Raw genomic sequence first — 16482 nt, 5'->3', positions numbered from 1 at the left:
AGCGGGGGCGGGGCCGGGCCGGGCCGGGGCGGGGCCGGGCAGCGGGGGCGGGGCCGGGGCGGGGCGGGGCGGCGGGGGGCCTGCGGGGCGCACAGCCCGGGGGCGGAGGGCGGCGCGGGGTCCGTGAGGACAGCACGAGGGGGCAGCGGGGATGCAGACGGCACGTGAGGGGCCAGGGAAGTGGGCCTGGTGGTGCCCCCTCACCCGTCGCCCCCGACGCCCCCGGCGCCCCCCGTCACCCTCGTCACCGGCCGCGCAGCAGGGAGCTCCCAGGCCTGGGATGTCGTTTTCCGGAGACTGGATCTTCGTGAGCAGAGCCGGGGGCTCCGGACGCGCGTGTCCGGCCGGCGCTCTGCGGAGCTCTGCGGGCGCTGGGTCCTCCGGCGGGAACGCGCCCGACGGTCCCCCCAAGCCTCACGGCTCCTCGCTTCCCGCACCCGCCGGCCCACCGGCCTCGCCTCCGTGACACCTCGGGGCCTTGTCCGTTTGCGGCGGGGGCAGGTAGGAATGCGGGTCCGGGGGAGAGAGACCTGCCCCGGGCGCCCCGACACGCGGCCGCGCGGCGGGTCCCAGACGGACGCGACCAGAGAATGAGGCCTGAGGCGGAAGCACGACCCACGGAGCCGTTCTCGGGTTTATGGCCACGAACGAACAGTGTTGAGATCCGGGCACTCGGGGCCGAGGGACGCGCGTCCGTCCGCGCCGCGCGCTCCGCCGCTGCAGACGCGCTCAGAGCCTCTCCGCGCCGCGCGCTCCGCCGCCCGCGCCCAGCTCCCGGCGCCACCGGCGATGCTCCGCTTCCAGCAGCGCGCGCAGGGCCGCGCGACGGGCCTGCGGGCGGGCCGGGGGTGAGGCCGGCCTGTCTCCCCGCTGGCTCTCCGGCTGCGTCCTCGCCGACGGGCACGAAGCTGTGCCAGAAGGCTGGGCAGCAGCGTGGACGCGCCCGTGGCGGGGAAGCCCACGCGCTCCCTCCCCGTGACAGCCCCGCGCTCAGCGGCCGGCCACCGAGGGCCCCGCGAACGGGGAGCTCTGCTGGGCCCCGGGGTACGGAGAGGACACCCTGCGGCAGCTGGGACTCCGGGGAGGGCGTCTCCCAGAGGCTGGTGCTGGGCACTGAGATGGGGGGAGCAAGGACTAGCCCGCCCTCTGCGACCTGAGAATGTGCACCTGCGGCTGAGCGCGACGAGGCTGTTAATGAAAGAGTCGCGGCTCTGGAACAGCGCAGAGAGGGTGGGCAGGCGCTGGCGGCAGCTCAGAGTCCAGGAGCCCCGTGGGCATCGGCACAGGGCAGTGGCGGATGAGCCTTCCGGCCCCCCTCGCTAGAACTCACCGTCAGGAGTTGCCTGTGGGCCAGCGCTAACTCCTGTCCCAGGGTGTCCTGCAACCTCGCGGTAGCGTTCAGGTTTCTCCTCTGGCTGAGCGTCGTCTGCCACAGACAGCGAGCCTGCGAGTTTCGCCACCTGCCCGAGGGACAGAGGTAGGAGCCGGATGGGTTAGTTGGGAGTGGAGACACAAACCCCTCGGTGAGGCCCAGGGCCTCCAGGCCAGTGTCCCAGGACGGCGAGCTCCTTGAAAGGGTAACCGGAGCTAACTTGGAACCTGGGATGTGTCGAAGGAGCCATTTAATCATCACGACAGACGACTGTCACAGAAACCAGCATCTGCATTGTGCCGCAGGGAAACAAAGCTCAGGTGAGCTGCCCAAGGTGGGTCACTTAGTGGCAGGCACAGGTATCAGTCCTGTCTAAGAATTGATACCTTCTGTTATACCCTGATCCTCAACCTTAGCTAGACACATTCTAGAATCATTTGCTAAGGTTTTGTTTTTTAGATTTTTTAAAAAAGATTTTATTTATTTGACAGAGATCATAGTAGACAGAGAGGCAGGCAGAGAGAGAGGAGGAAGCAGGCTCCCTGCTGAGCAGAGAACCCGATGTGGGGCTCCATCCCAGGACCCCAAGATCATGACCTGAGCCGAAGGCAGCGGCTTAACCCACTGAGCCACTCAGGTGCCCTAGATTTTATTTTTAAGCGATCTCTATGCCCAGCGTGGGGCTCAGGCCCCCAAAATCAAGAGGTGGACGTGCCACCACCTGTGCCAGCCAGGCATCGCCAAGATTGCTTTTTTTTTTTTTTTTTTTTTAAAGACTTCATTTATTTGAGAGAGAGAGAGGAGGGGTAGGAACAGCGTGAGACGGATGAGCAGACTCCACGCTGTGCACAGAGCCTGACTTGGGACTTGATCCCAGGACCTGGAGATCAGGTCCAGAGCCCAAATCAAAAGTCAGCCACCCAACAGACTGAACCCTCCCAGGTACCCCTAACACGTAAAAGGAGTATTTGTTTCTTACACACACACACACACACACACATGCACACACACATACACGCATGGTCTGCTTGGGTAAACCCTGTTGAAAATTTTTTTTTAATATTTTATTTTCAATTTATTTCATGGGGGAGGGGCAGAGAGGGAGGAGAGAGAAAATCTTTTTAAGATTTTATTTATTCATTTGTCACAGACAGATCACAAGTAGGCAGAGAGGCAGGCAGAGAGAGAGAGGAAGCAGGCTCCCGGCTGAGCAGAGAGCTGGATACGGGGCTCTATACCAGGACCTGAGATCATGACCTGAGCAGAAGGCAGGGGCTTAACCCACTGAGCCACCCAGGTGGCCCAGGAGAGAGAGAATCTTAAGCAGATTCCATCCTGAGTGCACAGCCTGACCCGGGGGGTCGAGCTCCCTGATGTAGTTTCAGAATGTTGGTGAGTCTGAAGCCAACTGCCAAAAAAGAATTTTTTTTTTCTTTTAAGATCTTATTTGTCAGAGAGAGAGACAGAGAAAGCACGTGCACAAGCAGGCAGAGCGGCAGGTGGAGGGAGAGAGAGAAGTAGGCTCCCCTAGAGTAAGGAGCCTGATGCAGGACTCGATCCCAGGACTCTGGGACCATGACCTAAGCCGGGCGGCTCAAGGCTCTAACGACTGAGCCACCCAGGCGTCCCAAGAAAGAATTCCCAAGGCAGAACTCAGGATGTATCTCTGGCACAAAAAGCGGCTTTATTAATGCCGGGAAGGGTGGTGGAGCGGGTCTGAGGACTGGCTGTTGATATACTTGGGAGTTCAGGGAGGTTTTTCATGTGCTAAAGAGATCCCACAAGATACTGGAGGCCTCCCTTTGTCTAGTTTAGGTTTCTCCCTCTAGCAAGCCATTAACAGGAAGACAGTTGGGAGTTTCCCCCTGGAAGTTAGGTTATTGATAATAATGCTTTTTTCTTGGAAATCACTAAGGCATTTGTAAACTGAGGGAGACTCCCATCCTCCCGGGTGTGAAAGTGGAACCGGTTGTTTTCCTTCCCTCCCTCCAGAGCCGCCAGCGCTGCCTGCGCAGTTTCTCGGACCCCACCGGAGGGAGCTTAGTCCTCTTTTCTGTTCCCTCGTCATCAGAACCCTGAGATCTCAACCCGAGCCAAAACAGAGTCCAACATGTAACCAACTGAGCCACCCAGGTGGCTCTTAAAGATTTTTTTAGAATTATTTATTTTTAGGGGCGCCTGGATGGCTCAGTGGGTTAAGCCGCTGCCTTCGGCTCAGGTCATGATCTCAGGGTCCTGGGATCGAGTCCCGCATCGGGCTCTCTGCTCAGCAGGGAGCCTGCTTCCCTCTCTCTCTCTCTCTGCCTGCCTCTCCATCTACTTGTGATTTCTCTCTGTCAAATAAATAAATAAAATCTTTAAAAAAAAAAAGAATTATTTATTTTTAAAAATTTTTAAGATTTTACTTATCTGACAGAGATCACAAGTGGGCAGAGAGGCAGGCAGAGAAAAGAGGGGAAGCAGGCTCCCCGCTGAGCAGAGAGCCCGATGTAGGACTCGATCCCAGGACCCTGAGATCATGACCTGAGCTGAAGGCAGGGGCTTAACCCACTGAGCCACTCAGGTGCCCTGAAAATTTTTCTACCATATACCAGTAAGTATAGTAGTATTACCTTTTTACTATGAATCCATATGTTTACATAAGTTGTATTACTTAACAGTTTGGACTTTTCCTACCGGCTCATAGAGGTTTGCTCTTTCCTGTGTAAAGGCTGGCTAGTATGTTTATGTCCTAATTTTACCAGCTCGACAGTTTCTACTTTTTAATTTTTGGTGGTTTATTTCTTTTGAAGTCATCTCTACACCCAACTCCCCACCTGGAGATCAAGAGTTGCCTGCTCTACCTACTGAGCCCGCCGGGTGCCCCCTTCCCCACTTCTGCCAGCGAGGCCATCTGGAGCACCTGGTGCCGGCACCTTCTCCAGCTCTCGCAGGGGCGCATGCGTCAGGCCGGCCAGGCATACAGTTGCCGGTTCTGAGATGTGAATTTTGAGATCTTCAGTTTTGATCGATTTCATCGTGTCTTTGTAAAAAGACTCCATGAGTCTGGACTCCCACTAAAATGACATGCACTTGCTCCCTCATGTCCTTGCTGGCTCCTGGTATTGATTATATATTAATAACCTGTGAAACCTTTAAAAATGGGCCTCTTCTACCTGATCCCAGGCCACCGCAGTCAGAGTCTTTCGGGTTAAGACCTGAGCACCTGTGTTTCCAAAAGCTCCCAGGTGACGGAGAGACGTACAGCCTCATCTCCTCACTCAAGGCGTACTTACCGCACACCTACCACGTGATCAACACAACAGATACTTGCATTCTACTTAAAAAAATGAACACAAACTTCATCTCCTTTTCCTTCAGGCAACAGGCAGACGGATAATGAAGGACTGTGAGGGCAGCACCCCCTGGGGGCACTGGGAGGCTGTCCCTGGGAAGGGCTGCTTCTGCCCCCCACACAGCCCGTTCCTTCCTGAGGAGTGCAGGCAAGCATGGTATCTGAGAGGCGGCTGCAGGGGGACACGAGGGCGACAAGATCAAGTTGAGGGGGAGGGAAGGGACAGAGACATTACCTGTCTGCCATCTTCTTAAATCCCAGGACCCTTTGAAAATCCTGCAAAAAAAGCAAGTTGCTCGTCTGGCTTGATGTCCAGCACCCCACCCGTGCACCCTTCACGTGGACCTCTCTTCTGACAGGAGAGGGAGAGCCAGAGCGCTACTCCGTTCAGAACAGACCAACGAAAACATGCAGGGAAGAGCTGGTATGCAGCAGCCAGCCGTTACCTCAGGGGCCCCTCAGGAAACTGCCTCTGGTCAACCCAGCCCCTTCCAGCTCTGCGCACCTCTTCGACTTTTGTCACCTTTCTCACAGACATGTCCACAAGCTGGCGGGACGCAGGCTCAGGACGTGAAGCAGGATCTCCCTTCTGTCTGGTCAGTCACCCAGGATTCAGTAGTCCTAGCAACACTTTCACCTCCAACAACACACCCCAGGCCTAGGACTTGATTGGTCACCTTGCCTGTTGCCCCGGAGAGCTTAAGAGAATCCTGGTTCTCCTGCCTTCTATCAGTGACAGAGGCAATTCTAGGAGCAAGGACCAAAGTTCCTAAAGGTTTCTTCTGTGGGGTCCCAGTATGACCCTAAGTCCAAAGGACATATTCTGTGCCTGTTTCATTAAAAGGTAACTACAGGCCACCTGGGTGGCTCAGTAGGGTAAGCATCTAACTTGATCTCGGTTCAGGTCATGATCTCAGGGGCAGGAGACTGAATCCCACCTTGGGCTCTGCTCTCAGTGGGGAGTCTGCTCCCCCCCCCCCATGCTCATTCTGTCTTGGGAAAAAAAGGGGAGGGGCACCTGGGTGGCTCAGTCATTAAGCATCAGCCTTTCGTTCAGGTCATGATCCAAGGGTCCTGGGATCGAGCCCCTCATCGGGCTCCCTGCTCAGTGAGAAGCCTGCTTCCTCCTCTCCCATTCCCTCTGCTTGTGTTCCTTTTTCTTGTGCCTTGCTTTCAAATAAATCTTAAACTATAAAGAAATGAGTCATATACTTTTAAAATTGTTCATTTTATTAAATAATCTAGAATGTCAGACCAGTGCATTGGTCTGACACTTCTTCCCTGTCCCACAGCATCCCCAGGAAGCGTAGGGGCATGGGATTCGGTTAGGCTCCAGCGCTCCCTTTATTCAAGACAACATGGAAAGAAAGCCCAAAGGCGGATCCTTGCATATCAGGGAAGCCGCGTGCGTTCATCTTTCAACCGCCTCTAAAGAGGAAGAGGTCTCAAACCCAAATGGTCCCCATGAAATTATGTAGGACGGGGCAGACATGGAAGACACCAGTCCACACCATCCCGACTCTCACTCTTAGCATTATTTCTAGTTTGGAAAAGGGGGAAAAAAACAGATGAACTATAATAAAAATGAAGTGAGCATTTTTAAGAAAACATTGATGGAAACATCTGAATTCAACTCCAGAAAAAAGTGCTACCAAGGGAAAATAAAGTCCTGAATTCCTGAAATGGGCTCTAAGAACTAGCTGGAGAAGGATCCTCCAGGAATGAACCCTAAGAGCTCTGGACACTGTAGCAGGTCAGCAGACCCGGGCCCACCAGCCATGTGACCTGAGGCCAGGGGCCCCAGCGGCACAAGCAGTCCCAGCGGCGGCGGCAGCCCCTCACAGAGTACTTTCCAGGGTGTTATAGTTGTCCTTAAAGCTCTTCAGTTCAAGGAAGTGCTTGGCACGTTTACTCTTCTGACTGGAGGGGAGGTATGTCACCTGGATGGTCGCCGGCGAGACTTCAGGAGACTGGGTCAAGTCTTTGGCCGCCGACTGGTGCTGTCGTTGCGAACTCCCACTTCGCGCTTTGACCCTGGAGCACAGAGGGAGGGCAGCTTAAGGAGAGAATGAGGACTAACACAACAATACAATTTTAAGGCTCATCCATTCTATAAATGTAGCTGCAGCTGCAGATGACCTCTGTTCTTGTCCTACCTTCTCTCTTTATTTATTTGACAGAGATCACAAGTAGGCAGTGAGACAGAAGGAAGCAGGCTCCCTGCCGAGCAAAGAACCTGATATGGAGCTTGATCCCAGAACTCTGGAAGTCATGACCTGAGCAGCAGCAGCTTTAACCCACTAAGCCACCCAGGTGCCCCCTTGTCCTACCTTCTAAACTAGTTACTAAAACCCCATCTGATAGCTTAGAAGTAGCAGAGAAACCAATTTTCCCACTGAGTCCCTGATTCTGGCTCAACATTTTCATTTCACTATGAAGAAAAATTTTAATTCTGCTGATTTCCCTAATGTGTGTGTGCTGCAAACATACTCCCAGTCCAAAACAGTCCCTTGGAAACTGAAGAACAAAAAATAAGAAACTCAAGTAGCTACTGAGTACTTCTGACATGTTACATTAGATTTGGTGTTTTACCAACATCTAATTTACTGATATCCCAGTATCTCTGTGATGTAACATCCTCATTTTCCAGGTTAGGAAACGAAGAGCCCCCCCTTGCCTGAGGTCACAAAGCTATCAAGTGACAGAGTTGGGGGGCACCTGGGTGGCTCAGTGGGTTAACCCTCTGCCTTCGGCTCAGGTCATGATCTCAGGGTCCTGGGATTGAGCCCCGCATCGGGCTCTCTGCTCAGCGGGGAGCCTGCTTCCCTCTCTCTCTGCCTGCCTTCCTACTTGTGATCTCTGTCAAATAAAAATAAAATATTTTAAAAAATAAAAAAATAGGGGCACCTGGGTGGCTTAAAGCCACTGCCTTCAACTCAGGTCCTGATCCCAGGGTCTTGGGATCAAGCCCCACTTCCGGCTCCCTGCTCAGCGGGGAGCCGGCTTCCCCTCTCTCTCTGCCTGCCTCTCTGCCTACTTGTGATCTCTGCCTGTCAAATAAATAACTAAAATCTTTAAATATAAACAAACAAATAAATAAGAAAGAAAGAAAGAGAAAGAAAGAAATGAGTGCCTGGGTGGCTTACTGGGTTGAGCTGCTGCCTTTAGCTCAGGTCATGATCTCAGGGTCCTGGGATCAAGCCCCGAATCAGACACTGCTTGGCAGGGAGCCTGCTTCCCCTTCTCTCTGCCTGCTCTCTGCCTACTTGTGATCTATCAAATAAATAAATGAAATCTTTAAATAAAAAAATAGGGGTGCCTGGATGGCTCAGTTCGTTGGGCGTCCGCCTTCAGCTCGGGTCATGATCCCGGGGACCTGGGTTTAAGTCCGGCATTGGGCTCCCTGCTTGGTGGGAGCTTCTCCCTCTCCCTGCCACTCCTGCTTGTGCGTGCACGCGCGCTATCTTTCTCTGTGAAATAAATAAATAAAAATAAAGTATTTTTAAAAAAACCAAGGTAGGGTGCCTGGGTGGCTCAGTGGGTTAAGCCGCTGCCTTCGGCTCAGGTCATGATCTCAGGGTCCTGGGATTGAGTCCCGAATCGGGCGCTCTGCTCAGCGGGGAGCCTGCTTCCTCCTCTCTCTCTGCCTGCCTCTCATCTCTCTGTCAAATAAATAAATAAATCTTAAAAAAAAAATAAAATAAAAAAAATTTAAAAAACCAAGGTAAATAAAAATCTCTGTCCTTGTGGGGCATCTGGCAGCTGCAGTAGAACGACTCTTAATCTTGGGGTCTTGAGTTCAAGTCCCACTTCAGGCATAAATAGGGGTACCCGTGGCTGGCTCAGCTGGAGGAGCATGTGACTTTCTTTTTCTTGTTTAGAAAAACAGCATGAGTGGGAGGGGCAGAGAGAAAGGAAAAGAGAATCTCAAGCATACTCCCAAGCTGAGCATGGATCCCAATGCGGAGCTCGATCCCAGGACTCCCAAGATATGACCTAGGCCAAAACCAAGAGATGCTCCACTGACTGCCACCCAGGCAGCTAGCACTTGACTCTTGATCTTGGGGTCTTGAGTTCAAACAAATAAATGTTTTAAAATAATAAAAAAAAAAATAAAAATTCAGTCCTTGATTGCTAGTTTTAGTGAGAAAGTTGCAGTGAGTGATGAAGAGAATGGACTCCAAAATCCAACAGACTTGCACCCAACTATCACTTTTTTTAAGAAAGATTTGTTTACTTGACAGAGAGAGGGAGAGATCACAAGTAGGCAGAGAGACAGGCAGAGAAAGAGAGGGAAGCAGGCTCCCCACTGAGCGGAGAGCCCGATGCGGGGCTCGATCCCAGGACCCCGGAATCATGACCTGAGCTGAAGGTAGAGGCTTAACCCACTGAGCCACCCAGGCACCCCTATACCCATTTATTTCTGAAAAGATTTTATTTTATCTGAGAAGTTTGAAGCGGTGAGGGGTGGGAGGTTGGGGGAACCAGGTGGTGGGTATTAGAGGGCACGGACTGCATTGGAGCACTGGGTGTGGTGCAAAACAATACTATTATGTTGAAAATTAATTAATTAATAATAATAATAAAAGATTTTATTTTGGGGGTGCCTGGGGGGCTGTCATTAAGTGTCTGCCTTTGGCTCAGGTCATGATCCCAGTGTCCTGGGATTGAGTCTCACATTGGGCTCCTAGCTTGGCAGGAAGCCTGCTTCTCCCTCTGCCTCTGCCTGCCACCGTCTGCCTGTGCTCGCTCGCACTCTCTCTCTCTGACAAGTAAATAAATAAAATCTTCAAAAAATAAAAAACATTTTATTTTTAAATAATCACTGCACCCAATGTGGGGCTTGAACCCACAACCCCACAATCAAGAGTCACATGGTCTACTGAGCCGGTCAGTCACCCCAAGAACTTAATTTTTAACATACCTGTGGTAAAATACACCCAAAATTTACTGTCATAGCCATTTTTAAATGTTTCCGTTGAGCAGTGTCAAGCAGCACTGTGCAGCCGACCCACAGCCCATCTCCAGCATTCCTTTCATGCAGCAAAACCAGTGCTCTGTTCCCATTAAACCCTAACCCTCCAGCCCCTGGTACCCACCAGGTCCTTTCTAGCCTTATGAATTCGATGACTCTCGGAACCTCAGATGAGTAGAACCATAAGGTACTTGTCTTTCAAAGACTGCAGTTTCAACACGCCCCCTGACTTCCAGACTAAGCACCCATCTCACCCTGTCCCCTGCAGTTTCACTCCCGCTCTGAGCAGTGTGTACTAGACCCTTTGTGTTTGGAAAAAGGTAGTTTATTTTTAAGGACAGAAACAAGAAGGGACAGACACCCCTTATCTTCTGAGAAAAAACCGTATGTGCTTTCAACACAACAGAAGACAAGAGGTGGCTCTTCTCAATGCCAATAAGATTTTACTCTACACTGGCTTTCCCTCTTCACTCTCTCAACATTTGCATGAACAATACAATGAAGCTACGTTAGTGCACATGTAAAACGATGCCAGACAGGGCGCCTGGGTGGCTCAGTGGGTCAGGGCCTCTGCCTTCGGCTCAGGTCATGTTCCCAGGGTCCTGGGATGGAGCCCCACATAGAGCCCTGCATGGGACGCTCTGCTCAGTAGGGAGCCTGCTTCCTTTCCTCTCTCTCTGCCTGCCTCTCTGCCTACTTGTGATCTGTCAAATAAATAAAATCTTAAAGAAAAAAAAGAAGAAAAAAAAAGAAGAAAAAAAAAAAAAAAAAGACGCCAGACAGAAGTCGGGATTCCAGTATCACACTCAACATCTACAACTACAGTCATGCCCTTAGTTTCAGACAAAGTTCCTAGTCATCTAAGTTCTTATAAAAGTGGATGGCACTGGGGCACCTGGGTGGCTCAGTGGGTTAAACATCTGCCTTCGGCTCGGGTCATGATCTCAGGGTCCTGGGATCGAGCCCTGCAACAGGCTCTCTGCTCTGCGGGGAGCCTGCTTCCTCCTCTCTCTCTGCCTGCCTCTCTGCCTACTTGTGATCTCTGTCTGTCAAATAAATAAATAAAATCTTAAAAAAAAAAAAAAGAAAAAAAGGATGGCGCTTAACTGTTACTTTTATCAGACTAAGACATGTAAGGATGACACTGGAACCCTGGAAGAGAAGGAAATCTCTATACTGAAAAACCTCATTCCCTTTATTGATAGCAATGCTACACCACTTCTGACATTTTACTCACCTGGACTAAAAAAAACTGAGGGGGAGGGGCACAAAAGTAGGAGAGGTTCTCCCTCTGTAAGCTTGTAGAGCAACACATGCTTTCAGATGTGAGGGCAAGGCAGAACCGGACAACCCATCACCGTGGTGTCGTGCCCCATAAAGGGCTCGACCGCCCTCTCCAACCAGGCTCTCCAACGTAGTCCCCTTCACACTTACACAGTAGCCAGCTCGCTCAGGGCCTCCTGGTAGCGCAGGTACTCACTCTGGCCAAAGACCTGAGCAAAGAGGAAGGGCAAGAGGCCCTCAGGCTGGGGTACTCCTTTAGTTCCCTGAAGGAGAAAGTGGCCACCCCACTTACCCCTGTCCCATAGCGGGCCGTCTCATAGCCATCCAGCAAGGTATCGACGAGGGCCTTGCGCACGCCCTTGAAAGGGGTACTAGTGTTCCGGAGATCTAGCAGGTAGGAGCGGAAATTCTTGCCCAGTAAGGAACGGGGATGCCTGCCTTCAGCGTGAAATGGTATCTCTGCGCAGATAACAGACGACAGTGCTAACACTTCTCCCACTTATCAGTTGTTTCTAGTTAATCTCCCAAGTTCAGAAATGGGTCCAAAAACTGACTGAGTTTGGGGGAATTCTAATAGAATGAAGACGACCACAGGTATAAAGCTGGTCTGAGTGGTCACCCGGTGGTGGGAACACAGCTGTAAGCTACGTCAATGGTTCACAATACTGTCCCCATCCAATTTACACCCCTGGCTCTGAAATACAAACCAGGTTTTATCAGAGAGGAAGCATATTTGACAATGGTCACAGAACAGAAAAAACTCAAGAACCATTTATCTTGGTCTTACTGAAAAAAGCATATGTCACCTGTCTTTTGTGGAAAAAGCAGTCAGTCACCACCACCCCGTCAATGAAGCCGAAGGTCTATGAACAAATGCACTCACTGGAAAGTAACGTGCCTCTGTCACTTCCTCAGACAAAACGATAACCTGGTACTCTCAAAACTCTAGGAAATTCCTCCGAGCCGGAGATCAGAGAAAGGGCCGGATATAATATATATACAGAGAGGGCTTCCTCCCTCTTCCCCAGGTGAGCCTCCAGGGTCCTGACCATCCTGCTGGGCAGGCCTTACCGGAGGCGCGGATGGCATCCAGCGCTTTCATCCTGTAGAGATAGTTGTAGCAATCTGTTGAGAGAGAGACTGGTCACAGACTTAATTAACCTCAGAAGACTTTCCAAACTTCAGCAAGCTAATCAACAGCTTCCCCGAATCGGACAGGTACCCAGCAACAGAGGGACCACAGGTGAAGGTTTTGCCAGGGGCTATGCTAACAGCTTGGAGAGCAAGGAATTCTGAACTTGGGAGGATTCCTCACTGAAGTATCCTCCAAGAGCACACCACGTACTCTGATTTCCCTGGGTTTCTAGCTGTAGCAGTCTTGCATCACCATCTGCAAGGAGCTGAGGCTCATACTTGATATCTTGAACCCTGGACAGCCGGATATCAATTTCCTCTTTTAAGTCCTGTTCACACAGAGAAAAGAACATGCCATCACTTACCCTATACTCTGCTTTCCATCACCCTGGAAATGGGGCAGAGCAAGTGAACAACTAAGACAAAAGCAGCAGAAAAAAAAAGCTCATAAGGCTGATAAAACTGCCAGGTTAAGACTAAAAAACTTTCTTCTTTTTTTAGTATTTATTTATTTGACACAGAAAGAGAGAGAAATCACAAATAGGCAGAGAGGCAGGCAGAGAGAGAGGGGGAAGCAGGCTCCCCGCTGAGCAGAAAGCCCCATGTGGGGCTAGATCCCAGGACCCTGGGATCACAACCCGAGCCAAAGGCAGAGCTCAACCCACTGAGCCACCCAAGCGCCCCTACGTTAACTCTTTTAAGCAGGTACTTCACATCCATGGTGTAAAATTCACAAAAGGCTCTAAAGCCAGCCCCCATGTACCCAGAAGCAACCACTGTTAATAGTTCCAAGCTCATCTCTTACTTATGAGGGTTCCAGAGCCCCAACAGATTTTCTTCTTGTAACTTTTTATTTTTAAGTAGGCTCTACACCCAGTATGCAGCCCAATGTGGGCTTGAACTCAGAGATCAAGACCTGAGCTGAGAGTTGGAGGCTTGACTGACTGAGACAGCCAGGTGCCACTTCTTGCCATTTTAGAAACTTCCAGGGTGAATTATATATGGAATATGTGTTACATACATTTTAAGTAATCATAAAAATCATTAAGATAAACACCTACATCCACTATCCTGTTTATGAACTATAATGTTACCAGCGGCTGTAAAGTCTTGCATGCCTACCCTGATTGAATGCAACCCCCAATGTTAATTTGTCAACAACCTGGTTTTTCTTTTTAAAGTTTTTTTTTTTTTTAGATTTTATTTATTTATTTGTCAGAGAGAGCACGAGCGAAAGCGAGCACAGGCAGACAGAGTGGAAGGCAGAGTCAGAGGGAGAAGCAGGCTCCCTGCGGAGCAAGGAGCCCGATGTGGGACTCGATCCCAGGACGCCGGGATGATGACCTGAGCCGAAGGCAGCTGCTTAACCAACTGAGCCACCCAGGCGTCCCAACAACCTCGTTTTTCTTTACTGTTTATCACATCAACCTAAACAAGATGTTTAGCTTTGCCTGGTTTTGAACTTTACACAGATGGAAAAAATGTTTTGAATTCCTCTGCAACTTGTCTTTTAAAATTTTAAATACTTGGGGAGCCTGGGTGGCTCAGTCAGTAAAGCGTCTGCCTTCAGCTCAGGTCACGTTTCCACCATCCTGGGATCGAGTCCCTGCTCAGCGGAGAGCTTGCTTTTCTCTCTCCCTCTGCTGCTCCCCTTGCTTGTGCGCTCTCTGTCAAATAAATACCTAAGTAAAATCTTTAAAAATTTTTTTAAATACTTTATTGCGACAGGTTGACCTTACACGTGATAAAACACATCCAATTTGTGTGTATTGATGATTCTGACAGATGAATACACCCACTCAACCACCGTTAAAACCAAGGTACTCAACATTCCCATCACCCCAAAATGCTGTCCAATCCCTTTGCAGTCAACCTATCCTTCCCTGCTCCAGACAACAGTTATGTACTTTCTACTGATGTAATTCTGCCTATTGCAGAATTTAATATAAACCGAATGGAACAAAAGTTTTACGAATGACTTTCTCGTTTTTTTCATCGAGCATGTTTTTAAAATTCATTCAACTTCGTAATTTTTTTCATTCGAAAAGGTTTTTAAAAAAAGACTTAGGGCGCCTGGGTGGCTCAGTGGGTTAAGCCGCTGCCTTCGGCTCAGGTCATGATCTCAGGGTCCTGGGATCGAGTCCCGCATCGGGCTCTCTGCTCAGCGGGGAGCCTGCTTCCCCCTCTCTCTCTGCCTGCCTCTCTGCCTACCTGTGATCTCTCTCTGTCAAATAAATAAATAAATAAAATCTTAAAAAAAAAAAAAAAAAAGACTTAATTACGGGGCACCTGGAGGGCTCAGGTCATGATCCCAGGGTCCTGGGATGGAGCCCCGCATCTGGCTCTCTGCTCAGCGGCGGGGAGCCTGCTTCCCCCTCTCTGCCTACTTGTGTCTACTACTACCACTGTCTGTCCAATGGATAAATAAAATCTTTAAAAATAAAGTAAAATAAAAAATTAAAAAAGACTTTGACAGAAACCACAAAGAAGCAGAGGAGCGGGGCGGGGCGGGTGGGGGCGGAACAGGCTCCTCGCCGGTCGGAGAGCCTGACGCGGGGCTCGATCCCAAGGCCTTGAGACCATGAGCCGAGCCCAAGGCAGAGGCTTAACCCCTGAGCCCCACCCCCGGCGCTCCTGGGTCAGGGCTTCAGGGAGTTCACGCGTCCGCGTCGCTCGGCTCCGAGCTGACCCGTTCGGCACTCCGGGATGCGTCCCGGTCAGCACCGCTCCGGCGTCGGGGCTGCAGTTCCTTCTCCAACGTCACCACCTCGGCCACACCGCCCGGGCACTCGTCCGCCGCTGCAGCCGCACCGCGAAGACCCAGCGCCCCGCGGGTCCGGCGCAGGCGCAGCCTCCGTGCGGGGGACCTGGGGCTCCCTCCGGCGCTTCCCCCGGCGCCGCGCAGGCCTTTCAAAGCGGAAGGATCTCATCGGGTCCGGGGACGCCTCCACCCCTCCGAGTCGGGGCCGGACCGGGAGCTGCCGGACGCCGGCCCCGCGCCCTCGTCCGGAGGGCGGGTGGCCCTGGGAGAACCGAGGCCGGTGGAAGCAGCCGTGCCCCGGCTTCAGGCCACAACACGTTCCTGCCGGTTGTCCGCGGACGACCCCGGCCGGGAGCGGGGGCTGAGCAGTGAGCGCGGAGCCGAGGGGGCGCGGCCGCGGCGCTCAGCCCCGCGCTACCGGCCCTGCCTTCCCTGTGCGCAACACCCGCCCGCCCGCCGCTCGCCGTCGAGGGGAGACCGGCCACGACCCAAGGGGACACCCATCCAGCCTGCGGGACACCGTCCCCGGAGAGACGCGAGGGCGCGGGCGGGCAGGGGCGCGCCTGCGCCGGGAGGAGGGCGAGGGCGGCCGCGCACCCCTGCGGCCCGACCGCAGCCAGACGCCGCGCCCAGGGCGAGCCCCGAGCGAGGACGGCCGGCGCGGACAGGTCCGAAGTCCGCCCGCGGGACTCGCGCGCGCAGAGCCGGGCGCAGACCAGACGCTGGTCCTCGCCCCGGATTCGACCGGCTTCCCGCAGAGCGGACGGGCGGGCCGGGCCGGGGCGGGGCGGGGCGGGGGCACCTGAGGCGGTCGCCCCGAGACGCCGCGCGGGGCCTCGGCTCGGCCCGGGGCCTCGGCCCGCACCCGCCGCCGGCCCGCGCCCCGCGCCCCGCGTCCCGCCCCGCGTCCCGCCCGCCCGCGCCGGGGACGCCCGGCCTCCGCAGCCCCCTCCCGGGCCGCCTCGGGCCGCGAGCGCCTACCTTGGGGGCGTTGTGCCCCACAGGGACATGAGGGCCCCGCCGCGACTTCATGGCGAAGCGCATGATCTGCCTCTTGACGAAGATGAACAGCAGCACGAACACCTGTCCGGGGGCGGAGGGCGCCTTAGTGAAGCGGTACCGACACGCGGCTCGCCTCGCTCGCCAAGGCCCCCGCGGGGCTCCCAGGGGCGCGCGGGGGCGGGCCGGGGCGGGGGTCCGCTCACCAGGCTGCCGTAGGCCATCACCAGCACGACATTCACCCCCGACAGCCAGTTACTGCCGGACGCCATGGCCGCGCCCGCCCCCCCTCCGGGCCGCGCACCGCTCCGGGTCACCCGCCGCCCTGCCTCGTCAGCCCGGGCTCGGCCGACGCACGGGCGCTTGGGCTCCCTGGAATCCCTCGGCCATTTCCTCACGGGGAAAGACCAAGGCTGACCCGGCCCCAAAACATGGCGGACGGGAAGCCTCCCGCTCCCCCCAACACGTGACGGAGGCCCGCACCGGCCCCGCGGGCTGCGCGCGCCGAGGCGCTGAGCCGCGCAGGAACAGGAAGCGGAGGCAGCCAGTGCGTCACGCGGCCGAGGCGGGGGGTGGGGCGGACGCCCGGAGCCGCAGCGCAGCGCGGCGGCTCGTGGCAGAGG

General features: G+C 53.6%; 2 protein-coding genes and 1 long non-coding RNA gene across 5 annotated transcripts; 1 reads left to right on the top strand and 2 right to left on the bottom strand.

The window, feature by feature from the left end:
- Positions 1–78: 78 nt before the first annotated feature.
- CFAP141 (cilia and flagella associated protein 141) lies at positions 79–5842 on the bottom strand. 3 transcript variants are annotated; one of them, XM_059413863.1, is made up of 4 exons: positions 5212–5842; positions 4942–4982; positions 1331–1460; positions 79–831 (listed from the first exon to the last, which is right to left on the bottom strand). In XM_059413863.1, the coding sequence occupies exons 1-4, from the start codon at positions 5242–5244 to the stop codon at positions 730–732; spliced, it is 306 nt and encodes a 101-aa protein (XP_059269846.1). In that variant the 5' UTR covers positions 5245–5842; the 3' UTR covers positions 79–729. The 3 variants fall into 3 exon arrangements, with proteins under 3 accessions (XP_059269846.1, XP_059269847.1, XP_059269845.1); XM_059413864.1 differs by having other exon boundaries at positions 5230–5842; XM_059413862.1 differs by lacking the exons at positions 4942–4982; positions 5212–5842 and having other exon boundaries at positions 1331–1692.
- LOC132025941 (uncharacterized) lies at positions 1602–6374 on the top strand. The gene is made up of 2 exons (XR_009406738.1): positions 1602–1692; positions 4165–6374. It is a non-coding gene; the product is annotated as an uncharacterized LOC132025941 (long non-coding RNA).
- Positions 5916–16369, bottom strand: C10H1orf43 (chromosome 10 C1orf43 homolog). Its single transcript, XM_059413861.1, has 7 exons — positions 16066–16369; positions 15842–15943; positions 12311–12428; positions 12037–12090; positions 11258–11424; positions 11116–11174; positions 5916–6740 (listed from the first exon to the last, which is right to left on the bottom strand). The coding sequence occupies exons 1-7, from the start codon at positions 16129–16131 to the stop codon at positions 6545–6547; spliced, it is 762 nt and encodes a 253-aa protein (XP_059269844.1). The 5' UTR covers positions 16132–16369; the 3' UTR covers positions 5916–6544.
- Positions 16370–16482: the final 113 nt, after the last annotated feature.

Source organism: Mustela nigripes, chromosome 10, assembly GCF_022355385.1.
Source record: "Mustela nigripes isolate SB6536 chromosome 10, MUSNIG.SB6536, whole genome shotgun sequence".
NCBI lineage: Eukaryota > Metazoa > Chordata > Mammalia > Carnivora > Mustelidae > Mustela > Mustela nigripes.
The sequence above is the reverse complement of the archived record's forward strand: the minus strand, read 5'-3'. Positions and strand labels throughout refer to the sequence as shown.

What these genes read in the sequence shown, in the direction of transcription:
- CFAP141 (XM_059413862.1), bottom strand. Translation starts at nt 1,630, where the DNA reads ATGATTAAATGGCTCCTTCGACACATCCCAGGTTCCAAGTTAGCTCCG. An exon ending in CCCACAGGCAACTCCTGACG is followed by an intron (nt 832 to 1,330) that starts GTGAGTTCTAGC and finishes GCCCGCCCGCAG; the next exon opens with GCCCGTCGCGCGGCCCTGCG.
- C10H1orf43 (XM_059413861.1), bottom strand. Translation starts at nt 16,131, where the DNA reads ATGGCGTCCGGCAGTAACTGGCTGTCGGGGGTGAATGTCGTGCTGGTG. An exon ending in CGGCCCGCTATGGGACAGGG is followed by an intron (nt 11,175 to 11,257) that starts GTAAGTGGGGTG and finishes CTCTTTGCTCAG; the next exon opens with GTCTTTGGCCAGAGTGAGTA. An exon ending in CTGAGCGAGCTGGCTACTGT is followed by an intron (nt 6,741 to 11,115) that starts GTAAGTGTGAAG and finishes TCTGTGCTCCAG; the next exon opens with GGTCAAAGCGCGAAGTGGGA.